This window comes from Silurus aristotelis (assembly GCF_946808225.1).
Source record: "Silurus aristotelis genome assembly, chromosome: 11".
In the NCBI taxonomy this organism is placed as follows: domain Eukaryota; kingdom Metazoa; phylum Chordata; class Actinopteri; order Siluriformes; family Siluridae; genus Silurus; species Silurus aristotelis.
Genome location: NC_139584.1, coordinates 30,309,576 through 30,320,398, shown reverse-complemented (window position 1 = coordinate 30,320,398; position 10,823 = coordinate 30,309,576). Strand labels below are relative to the sequence as shown.

At 43.9% G+C, this 10,823-nt stretch overlaps 2 protein-coding genes across 5 annotated transcripts; both read left to right on the top strand.

Moving 5' to 3' along the window:
- Positions 1–533: 533 nt before the first annotated feature.
- Positions 534–6,032, top strand: unc119b (unc-119 lipid binding chaperone B). Its single transcript, XM_083554309.1, has 5 exons — positions 534–868; positions 1,551–1,664; positions 2,528–2,636; positions 2,779–2,951; positions 3,022–6,032. The coding sequence occupies exons 1-5, from the start codon at positions 637–639 to the stop codon at positions 3,132–3,134; spliced, it is 741 nt and encodes a 246-aa protein (XP_083410435.1). The 5' UTR covers positions 534–636; the 3' UTR covers positions 3,135–6,032.
- A 207-nt stretch (positions 6,033–6,239) lies between these two features.
- Positions 6,240–10,506, top strand: cUnh12orf43 (chromosome Un C12orf43 homolog). 4 transcript variants are annotated; one of them, XM_083554313.1, is made up of 6 exons: positions 6,240–6,847; positions 7,864–7,891; positions 9,447–9,545; positions 9,692–9,772; positions 9,874–9,969; positions 10,082–10,506. In XM_083554313.1, the coding sequence occupies exons 1-6, from the start codon at positions 6,742–6,744 to the stop codon at positions 10,362–10,364; spliced, it is 693 nt and encodes a 230-aa protein (XP_083410439.1). In that variant the 5' UTR covers positions 6,240–6,741; the 3' UTR covers positions 10,365–10,506. The 4 variants fall into 4 exon arrangements, with proteins under 4 accessions (XP_083410439.1, XP_083410441.1, XP_083410440.1 ...); XM_083554315.1 differs by having other exon boundaries at positions 6,247–6,847; positions 9,692–9,768; positions 9,876–9,969; XM_083554314.1 differs by having other exon boundaries at positions 6,256–6,847; positions 10,088–10,506.
- The last annotated feature ends 317 nt before the right edge of the window (positions 10,507–10,823 follow it).

Genomic DNA, 10,823 nt, shown 5'->3' with positions numbered 1-10,823 from the left:
ACACGAATCCTCTAGTCCTCAACATTATAAACTAATCCTACACTAATCCTCTAGACACGTGTTCTGTGTTCTGTGGTCATGGTCACGTGGGAATATTTAGGGACTGAATCCCACACGGTTTTTAATTAGACACCCAGTGCACTAAATGTTTACACTTCATAGGGAAAAAAAGACCTGATTTGGGTCTCGGCCAAGATCTGTGTCAACCGAGGAACACGAGGAAGTCAACGCAGTACAATGGTATCCATGGCGACGCTCGAACCTAATCGTCCAATCAGAACCCGCTGCCGTCGGCTTCTGTGGTTCTCCATAGTGACGCGAGACGCCATCTTATGTTTCAGTGAACGCGCGGTGGGGAGGGGGGGTGTATCCGGGATGCCTTGTTGTTTTTACTACTCGTATTCATGCAAGTCCCGCCTTCCTTCTCGTTTGATTGGACGGTGTCGCAAAACGTTTCTGCTTTCCGATTAGCTAGTCAATTATGATTGTTACGTAGTAGCCAATGGTAGAGCAGGGGGGCGGGTATTTATTACGAATACGGGTGGGAACAGAATTTGTTTTCTCCAAGTAGCACGTAGCTAGCTGAGGAAAAAAAAGCACAAACCAGAGGGGGAAAACAGAGAAAACCACGCAGCCATGAGCAGCCAGAGCTCCCGAAACGAGACGACAGCCGCGGTGAACGGTCCTGACCCGGCCTCGGCCAGCTCCAGAGAGCGGAAACACGGCGGAGGAGGCGGCGGGGTGGTGAAGAGGCTGAAATCTCGGCGGAGCGCGGCGGAGCGGCGGACCGTCACCGAGGACGAGCTGCGGGCGGCCGGCAGAGGCGTCACTCCGGAGGACGTGCTATCGCTCCGCACCGTGACCCGCGGTACAGAACCTACAAACCTCCTTCTCAATACTTCTGTCTGTTTATTTATTCCAGAAGTACGATTTCAGCACGAGCTCCAGTTCTTCACTCTTTCACCTGGGAGCGTTTTCTTTTCGTGTTGATCCTTTAATCAGTGCACAGAATAATAATAATCATCATTAGTATTAAATATTCATCATAATCTGAATGAGGGCTGTAACGGTACACATATTTCACGGTTCGGTTCGTACCTCGGTTTTTAAGTCACGGTTCGGTTCGGTTCGGTTCGGGGGAAGAAACACAAACTAACTTGTCGTTTTTTATGAACGCAGTTTATTATTATTAACATCAACAGTTTACATTTTAATTACAGTTTTAATTAAAATGTCTTTATTTATTCACTCCCTCACATGTGGAAGTATCAGGATTTTTAAGAGACATTTTTGAAGCTGAAGAAGAAGAAGATCGTAAAAACGTTGGCAGTCGCAGGAGATGATCACGAGAAAAAAACTGTTATTTCCAGTACTGATGAGTAGAAACAGTGACACTGCACTAACTCTGCTTTCATTTCCATCATCCCTCTGGCATTGTGCACGTGCTCAAGTTTATTAATAATAATATTAATAATAATAATAATAAACAGTGCTGGAGGATTGTATTTGTTCACACGTGCACTGATCTGAGGGGGGTTTGTCCTGTTTAGACTACCTGTGCAAACCCGAGGACAACATCTACAACATCGACTTCACTCGCTTCAAGATCCGAGACCTGGAGACGGGAACAGTGCTGTTCGAGATCGCCAAACCTCCTCACTGTGGTCTGCTCACTCTCACTCTCTCTCGCTCACGCTCACTCTCTCACTCTCACCCCCCTCTCTCTCACGCTCACTCTCTCTCTCACTCTTTCACACTCACTCTCACCCCCCCTCTCTCTCACTCTCACTCTCTCACACTCACTCTCACCCCCCCTCTCTCTCACTCTCACTCTCTCTCTCACACACTCACTCTCTCTCTCTCTCTCTCTCACACACCCACTCTCAACCCCCCCCCCTCTCTCTCTCTCTCTCTCTCTCACTCTCACTCTCTCACACTCACTCTCACCCCCCCCCCCCCTCTCTCTCTCTCTCTCTCTCTCACTCTCACTCTCTCACACTCACTCTCACCCCCCCCCCCTCTCTCTCTCTCTCTCTCTCTCTCTCTCTCACACACTCACTCTCTCTCTCTCTCTCTCTCTCTCTCTCTCTCTCACCCACTCTCAACCCCCCCCCTCTCTCTCTTTCTCTCACACTCACTCTCAACCCCCCCCTCTCTCTATCTCTCTCACACTCACTCTCACCCCCCCTCTTTCACTCTCTCTCTCTCTCACACTCACTCTCACCCCCCCCCCTCTCTCACCCCCTCTCTCTCTCTCACCCCCTCTCTCTCTCTCACCCCCTCTCTCTCTCTCACCCCCTCTCTCTCTCTCACCCCCTCTCTCTCTCTCACTCTCACTCTCTCACTCTCACCCCCACCCCTCTCTCTCACTCTCACCCCCCTCTCTCTCTCACTCCCTCTCTCTCACTCTCACTCCCCCTCTCTCTCTTTCTCTCAGACTTACTCTTACCCCCCCCCCTCTCTGAAACGGTTTATTCTCCTTTTTTGTGCTTAATCGTGTTCTTCCGTCTTTTGCTGTCTGTTTCAGATGTTGATGATGAAGAAGAAGAAAACGTGGACGCAGACACGAGCACCGGCCGTTTCGTTCGCTATCAGTTCACGCCGGCGTTCCTTAAACTGCGCACGGTCGGAGCCACGTACGTTCACACGTCCTTTAACCTCTGCTTGTGTTCTTCTCTTTTCATCATCTGTTTCTGCTCTTTCCTTTCCTCCTTTCTGCTTTTCTCCAAACACACGTGTTTTATCAGTGTATAACGTGCACGTGTGCTCTGTCTGAAGCGTGGAGTTCACTGTCGGAGATCGGCCGGTGAATAACTTCCGCATGATCGAGCGTCATTATTTTAAGGATCGTCTGCTAAAGAACTTTGATTTCGACTTCGGTTTCTGCATCCCGAGCAGCCGGAACACCTGCGAGCACATCTACGAGTTCCCCCAGCTCCCGGACGAGCTCAGTGAGTAATCCAGACAACACCAAACTCGTCGTCATGGTGACAATGTTTAAGCCTCGTTTGTTGTGTTCAGTCCGTCAGATGGTGGATCATCCGTACGAGACCCGGTCCGACAGCTTCTACTTCGTGGACAACAAACTCATCATGCACAACAAAGCAGACTACGCTTACAACGGGGGCCAATGATGCTGCTGAGATGCCTCCTGCAGGTCATGTGCTCTCTCTCTGTGTGTGTGTGTGAGATGCCACAGTTACATTCCTTCACCACAGCCATCGTTGCACCTCATGGACGTCCTCTCTTTCCTCTTTATAATTCTGATGATGATGATGATGATGATGATGTTCTAATTATAAATCTTGATCAGCTCTCGTATTTTCTGTAGTGAAGTTTTGGACCCTGAACTTTTGTAAATGTTGTGTTTTTCTCCCCTCAACGTGAACAAACAATCTGCAGCCCACCAGACGCTGAACACAGAGCAGTGATAATACTGGAGAGTGTTAGTGTTTCTCTAGAACAGCCGCTCTGACCGTGCAGGTTCTGATCCGACAGCGTTTCTATAGTAACAGGGCGTGTTCGCGGGGACATGTTTGCAGCACACGCTCCACTGAGGACAAACCGATTAGAGAGAAATGTGTTGAACATGGAAGGAGGAGTTTTTAGTGTCAGTGCTCACATTACACTGAAATACACCATAAACCTTTTTACACTTTTACCTGCTTACTCAACATTTAAACAGCGGTGTGTGATGTTTAGTGCCCCCTGCTGTGTCTAAGATGAATTACAGTTGTGATCAAAACAAAGCCACTGAAACACTTCTTTATCCACCTTGTTCCCTCTGTTTAGACTCCATACGTCAAGCTCATAACCTTTTAATAAATAAGGGCTGGAGCTGCTTTCATTATGGGCAGGGATTATTGAATTAATTTACATGAAAAAATAAAATTCTGCTCGAATGTTTTATTTTGGTTGGTCTCTAGAATTGTGATTAATAAAGGATTATTAAAGATGTATCACATTTAAATACAAAATATGCAACAAAATCGATACGTTTATTTAAATTCTTTTCCTTTAAAGAAATGATACAGGCGGAAGGAAGCTGTAATTTTTGTTTTTGCAGCTTTTGCAGAAATAGTGAGAAGTTGCGCCCCCTGGTGTTCAAGATACCAATCATGCAGTGATTTTGTTCACATTTAAATCAGTGTGGTTACAGAATCATGTTTATGAACTGCATTATAAATACAGAAAGAACACTGCAGTAGGAGAGTCATAAGTAATGGCACCACATCATCTCTTAGACGTTGAATGAAGACTGTATGAAGTGAGTGTATTATAACTGCTCTGCGTTCATCAGTTACTTGATGAAATATGATGAGAAAACTGAATTTTCTGATGAATACTGAAATCAGCCATTAGTCTGAGAGAAAGCTGGAGAGTCTTAACACTGTGTTGGGAGTGTGGCATTGTCTGAATGACACATTTTTCAGATGGATATGTGTGTGTGTGTGTGTGTGTGTGTGCGTGCGTGCGAGAGCGAGCTCCATGTGTGTGTGAAGTGTCGGCGTGTCCTCGCTGTCACACACACCCGTCTCTGCCACTCAGCAGTGTTTAGTTTGTGTCTCAACGCAGGAGATTTGAGGAAACACACAGAAACTTCACGTCTGGAACATTCACACTTTTTCTTTCACCACACACTCGCTGATGATCATCACAGACGATTTCTCATGACGTCGTAAAGACCCAGAATTGTTATTACTGTGGACACGAGTTCACCTCGCGGTTACAGAAGCAGAAGAGATAAACAACACACGGAGTTTTTACAAAACCTGATTATAATAATAATAACGAGGGCAGGAGATCAGAATTATTATAAATTAAACTGATACTGAATACGAAATGAAATTACGCATAAAAATGATTATGATTTGAATTGAGTTTAATGATGTGAACACGAACATACAGAACCAGAGCTTTATTTTATTCATCACAAACTAGATGTTGGCTCCGCCCTCTGCATTCTGATTGGCTCACCGACTGTGGGTTGTTTTAGCTATTCTTCTTCTAAGTTTGTTATTGTGCTCATGGTTATTTTGTTCCTCTCCTGTAGTGCGGATGAGTTACTGTTATATTTCACAATTTCTTTTGAAAAATGAGTCCGAAAAAATTATATTTCTTGTATTTTTTTTTTTTTTTTTTTTTTTAACAGACTGCTCCGAAATGCGTTTCTATTCCTTGTGTGTGTTCCATGATGATGATGATGATGATAATAATAAGTGAATATTTTGATATATTGTGTAAATGATTATCAGTGTGTGTTGAGCATCTGAGTGAGATTTTAATCTGAAATCATACAGATGATTTATTAAGTGCTCGAATTTCACGTTTTTTTCCCCCTGATGTCGGGTTCTCATGGGACTGAGCGAGGCTTAACCGAGCCAAGTTAGTGTTTTATTTTATATACAACCTGCCCACACACACACACACACATCCTGGTGATGTTTGGTTGCTGTGACGCCGACGAGACGGCGAGTCAGGTTTCGTCCAGTAGAAAAGCTGGTTATGTTTGTGTTACTGAGTTCACTACAATGTGTTCAACTGGAAACGTCTTTTTATATAAGTTCCTATTTTATTTTATTTTATTTTTAGTTTTTGTTGATGATGATGATGATGAAGAAGCCTGTATCAGGACTGAACCGAAAACTCGCCCAAAAAATCCCAGCAAAAATAATGAACAAGCAGAATCTTACACTCCCAACACTCTTTTATTTTTTTTTAAAGTTGTTCAGATTATAGATGAAGAGTTTGTGAGATGTTTTCAGGGTCACGTGAGGATCAGACGTGAGATTACAGACCGTTTAATGCCTTACAGTAGATCAGATTGTGGATTTGGGGGGGAAAAAAACACTAAACTGTTTCTAAAATTCTGTCAGACTGAAACAAAACTTTTTTTTTTTTTCTCTGATTATAATTTTTAAAAGATTGTATTATAGACGAGGATATTTTAGAAGTTTGTTTGTCATCAGTTTCCGTCTGTGAGAATTCTGATTGTTTCTAAAAAATAAAAAAAAATAAACCATTTAATTAAAGTGTTTTTTGTCTTGGATAAATTTTTTTAAGAAAATGAGAATCAGATTTATTGAATGAGCTCTGTGTCTATCAGTTAGTCAGTTCTGTCTCCTTCCTGTAGGTGGCAGTAACGCGCTCGTTGTTTTTACTTATTCGAGAAAAGATTTTTTTTTACATTTTACCGGAAGTTCTGCATAATTCGCGATGCAACGAACTCAAATAATTTTTTTTATTAAATCAGATGGTTAGATTGGATCCCATCACATTAAACTCAACAATATCATCATTAATATGTGACAGCAAAAATTATACTGACGTCATTTCCGGTTAATCCAGTTCGCAACAAATAGTTGGAGCGTCTAAGCGATTGTATTGCTCACGCGCTATTAAAACAAACGTTTTTTTTTCATGTTTTTAAAAACGGTAAAGGAACATTGGGCGCACGAGCGCGGGTGATTTTGTGACGTTTAGGGAGCGCGATATTAAACCCTTATGGGTCTGATATGCTATGGCTAAACCCAGACACTTCCGGGTTCGCGCGATGACGTCGAAATTGCGCGACCCAGGCTACAGTTGAGTGAGCGCTAAAACACGGGTGTTTGGGGTTTAAATGCGGCTGTAACGCGATCCGTAGTTTATTCGGTCCCCTTTATTTAATACTGTATAAAATGTGTTACGTGACCGTTGAGGTTGAAGGAGTTTTTTGAGCGCGCGCACAGAAGATGAACGATGATGAGTGCACGTGACAGCAGCAGCAGCAGTGAGGATGAAAACACAGAGCGGATTAAAGAGGCGCTGTGGAGCTTCGGAGCTGAATCCGTTATGCAGCACGAAGGTACCGGGTGCCATTACTAATGCACAACTCTCAGAACCAAATCACTAAACCTACAGCGTTATTCATTTCAAATCAGTGGTTCTCAACGTGTGGGGCACTGCCCTCTAGTGGAGAATACAGGTGTCTTCATTAATAATGTTCTCGGTTGATAAAGTTGATCGACTCAAAGCAGCAGAACGATTGTGTGAAAATACTGATTTACTGTCAGGAAGTGAACTGCAGTAAAACAATAAACACACTAACAGTGTATGTAGTGGCATAACAACATCACTGGATACTTCTGTGATATGGAGCAGAAAAAAAACAGCCAGCAGACACAAAATAAGTTCCATGGTGGGAACAATCACAAAAACAGCCAAGAAGAAAATGTCAGTCTGGTTCCTTTTTCCACATCTTATCCCTGTGAGATGGCTTTTAGATGTTGCTTCAGTGAAAACCGTGTGGAGATTTCAGCTGAATATGAAGCGTGATGTGAAAGTGGCAGTATGAAGACTGGAAGCTCGTTTTAAAAGACGTGCAGCACAAAACAGTCTGATTGCAGCCACTAAAGAACTGATACGACTCTCATATTCATGTTCTTTTAGTTCTTGTTTACAGTCAATATTTACTCTTTAATGCACTGGTTCCAGAGCCACAGTGAGGACGTGATCAGACCACACGTTCTCTTCTCTGCTTTTTAACTTCTTTCATTACCATGTTTTTGGGATGCCGGAGGGCAGGTGGGGCTCAGAAATCCACCCCTCTGAAGTGAGAAATGGAAGAACCACAGATCTAAAGAGTGTGTGTGTGTGTGTGTGGACTGTTACCTCTTACTGTGTGTGTGTGTGTGGACTGTTACCTCTTACTGTGTGTGTGCGTGTGTGTGTGTGGACTGTTACCTCTTACTGTGTGTGTGTGTGTGTGTGTGTGTGTGGACTGTTACCTCTTACTGTGTGCGTGTGTGTGTGTGTGTGTGTGTGTGTGTTCTGTAAATGTGTAGGAGTAGTGATCATTGTGATGTGTTTATTCCTGTACAGATGGAGGGAAGCACACACACAGTAAGAGGTAACAGTACACACACACACACACACACACACACACACACAGTAAGAGGTAACAGTACACACACACACACACACACACACACACACACACACACACACAGTAAGAGGTAACAGTCCACACACACACACACACACAGTAAGAGGTAACAGTCCACACACACACACACACACAGTAAGAGGTAACAGTCCACACACACACACACACACAGTAAGAGGTAACAGTACACACACACACACACAGTAAGAGGTAACAGTACACACACACACACACAGTAAGAGGTAACAGTACACACACACACACACACACACACAGTAAGAGGTAACAGTCCACACACACACACACACACACACACACACACACACACACACACACACACACACACAGTAAGAGGTAACAGTACACACACACACACACACACACACAGTAAGAGGTAACAGTACACACACACACACACACACACACACACAGTAAGAGGTAACAGTCCACACACACACACACACACACACAGTAAGAGGTAACAGTACACACACACACACACACACACACACACAGTAAGAGGTAACAGTCCACACACACACACACACACACACACACACACACACACACACACACACAGTAAGAGGTAACAGTACACACACACACACACACACACACACACACACACACACACACACACACAGTAAGAGGTAACAGTCCACACACACACACACACACACACACACACACACACACACACACACACACACACAGTAAGAGGTAACAGTCCCCACACACACACACACACACACACACACACACACACACACACAGTAAGAGGTAACAGTACACACACACACACACAGTAAGAGGTAACAGTACACACACACACACACAGTAAGAGGTAACAGTACACACACACACACAGACAGTAAGAGGTAACAGTACACACACACACACACACAGTAAGAGGTAACAGTACACACACACACACACACAGTAAGAGGTAACAGTACACACACACACACACACACACAGTAAGAGGTAACAGTACACACACACACACACACACACACACACAGTAAGAGGTAACAGTACACACACACACACACAGTAAGAGGTAACAGTACACACACACACACACACACACACACACACACACACACAGTAAGAGGTAACAGTACACACACACACACACACACACACACACACACACAGTAAGAGGTAACAGTACACACACACACACAGTAAGAGGTAACAGTACACACACACACACAGTAAGAGGTAACAGTCCACACACACACACACACACACACACACACACAGTAAGAGGTAACAGTACACACACACACACAGTAAGAGGTAACAGTACACACACACACACAGTAAGAGGTAACAGTACACACACACACACACACACACACACACACACACAGTAAGAGGTAACAGTACACACACACACACAGTAAGAGGTAACAGTACACACACACACACAGTAAGAGGTAACAGTCCACACACACACACACACACACACACACAGTTAATTTTAAACTATTAGGTTTTGTTTGGATGTTGGCAGATTGAAAGTGTGTGACCACGAACACGATGGAAACGAGCTGCAAACCACACCAGAGTTTCGCTCTCACGTCGCCAAGAAGCTTGGAGTCATGCTGGACAGGTCGAACACACACACACACACACACACACACACACACACACACACACACACACACACACACACAAACATCTCTGATGTGATTATTGTGATCAAACGTGTTTGTGTTTGTGTGTGTTTGTGGTTGTGTGTGTGTGTGTGTGTTGCAGTGTGATCTGTGAGGTGTTCTCTGAGTCTCCTGACTGTAAACCTGCAGCGTGTGAAGACACACAGGATGAAGATGAAGGTGATTTTGAAACATTTGTATTTTAAATCTCGACACTGAACCTGTTTATTTTCTCTCACAGTCGAATTTCCACAGAAATAATCCTCATTTATTCCTCCTTTTCTGAGGTTTCCGACTTTTCTCCACTTCACTTCCTGGGAACTGGAGGGAGGAGCCAAAGGAGAACCCACCCCCTAAACGCAGACCTATACCCAGCTCCAGGTAACTAACACACACACACACACACACACACACACACACACACACACACACACACACACACACACACACACACACACACAGTATCAGTACTGTACTTTGTCTTCGCCCCCAGTGACAGTGACAGTGACAGTGAGATGGAGTCGAGGTTGAGGGAAGCAGCTGTGTCCGTATCAGATCTGCTTCGTTCCTCCTCCACAGAGAGACGACAGGAGGATGAGAGGACGGACGCTGGAGCGAGGGACAAAGAGAGCGCTGAACCGAAGAAGAAGAAGAAAAAGAAGAAAAGGAAAGCTGTGACGGAGAGAAAGGAGGACGAGACGTTAGCGCAGGACCACAGCACAGAGAACAACACGCTAAAGAAACGAAAGAAAAAGGAGAAGAAAGTGAACGAGTGACTGATATCATGTGATTCAGGATGTTTAATATCTAAAGCAGTTTTACACTCAGTTTGTTCTGATTTCATGGGTTTTTTTTATAAATAAATATTGTTTTATTATAGAAACAAAAAAAATCCAGATTAAATGTATTTCCTTTAAATGCTGATTTATGTTTCTAATATCAGTGCAGTCGAAGCCTCACAAATCTGAAGAGAACAATTCTGCAATCTGGTCAACTTCATCACGGAATGCAGACAAGCCCCGCCCACTTTCACCTAACAAGCCAGTCGGAATAATCACAGGACGTTTATCATCAAACACACAAATCTTCATCAGATCATCTTTCACCAAAACACCAATGTTCTTTTCCTGCTGGAAAACTAAGAGCCAATCAGAACACAGCCTTCAGGATTCTAAAGCTCAGAGATAGAAACGTGTAGAAACGATCTCACACCTTTCTCTCGTTTTCCCCACACT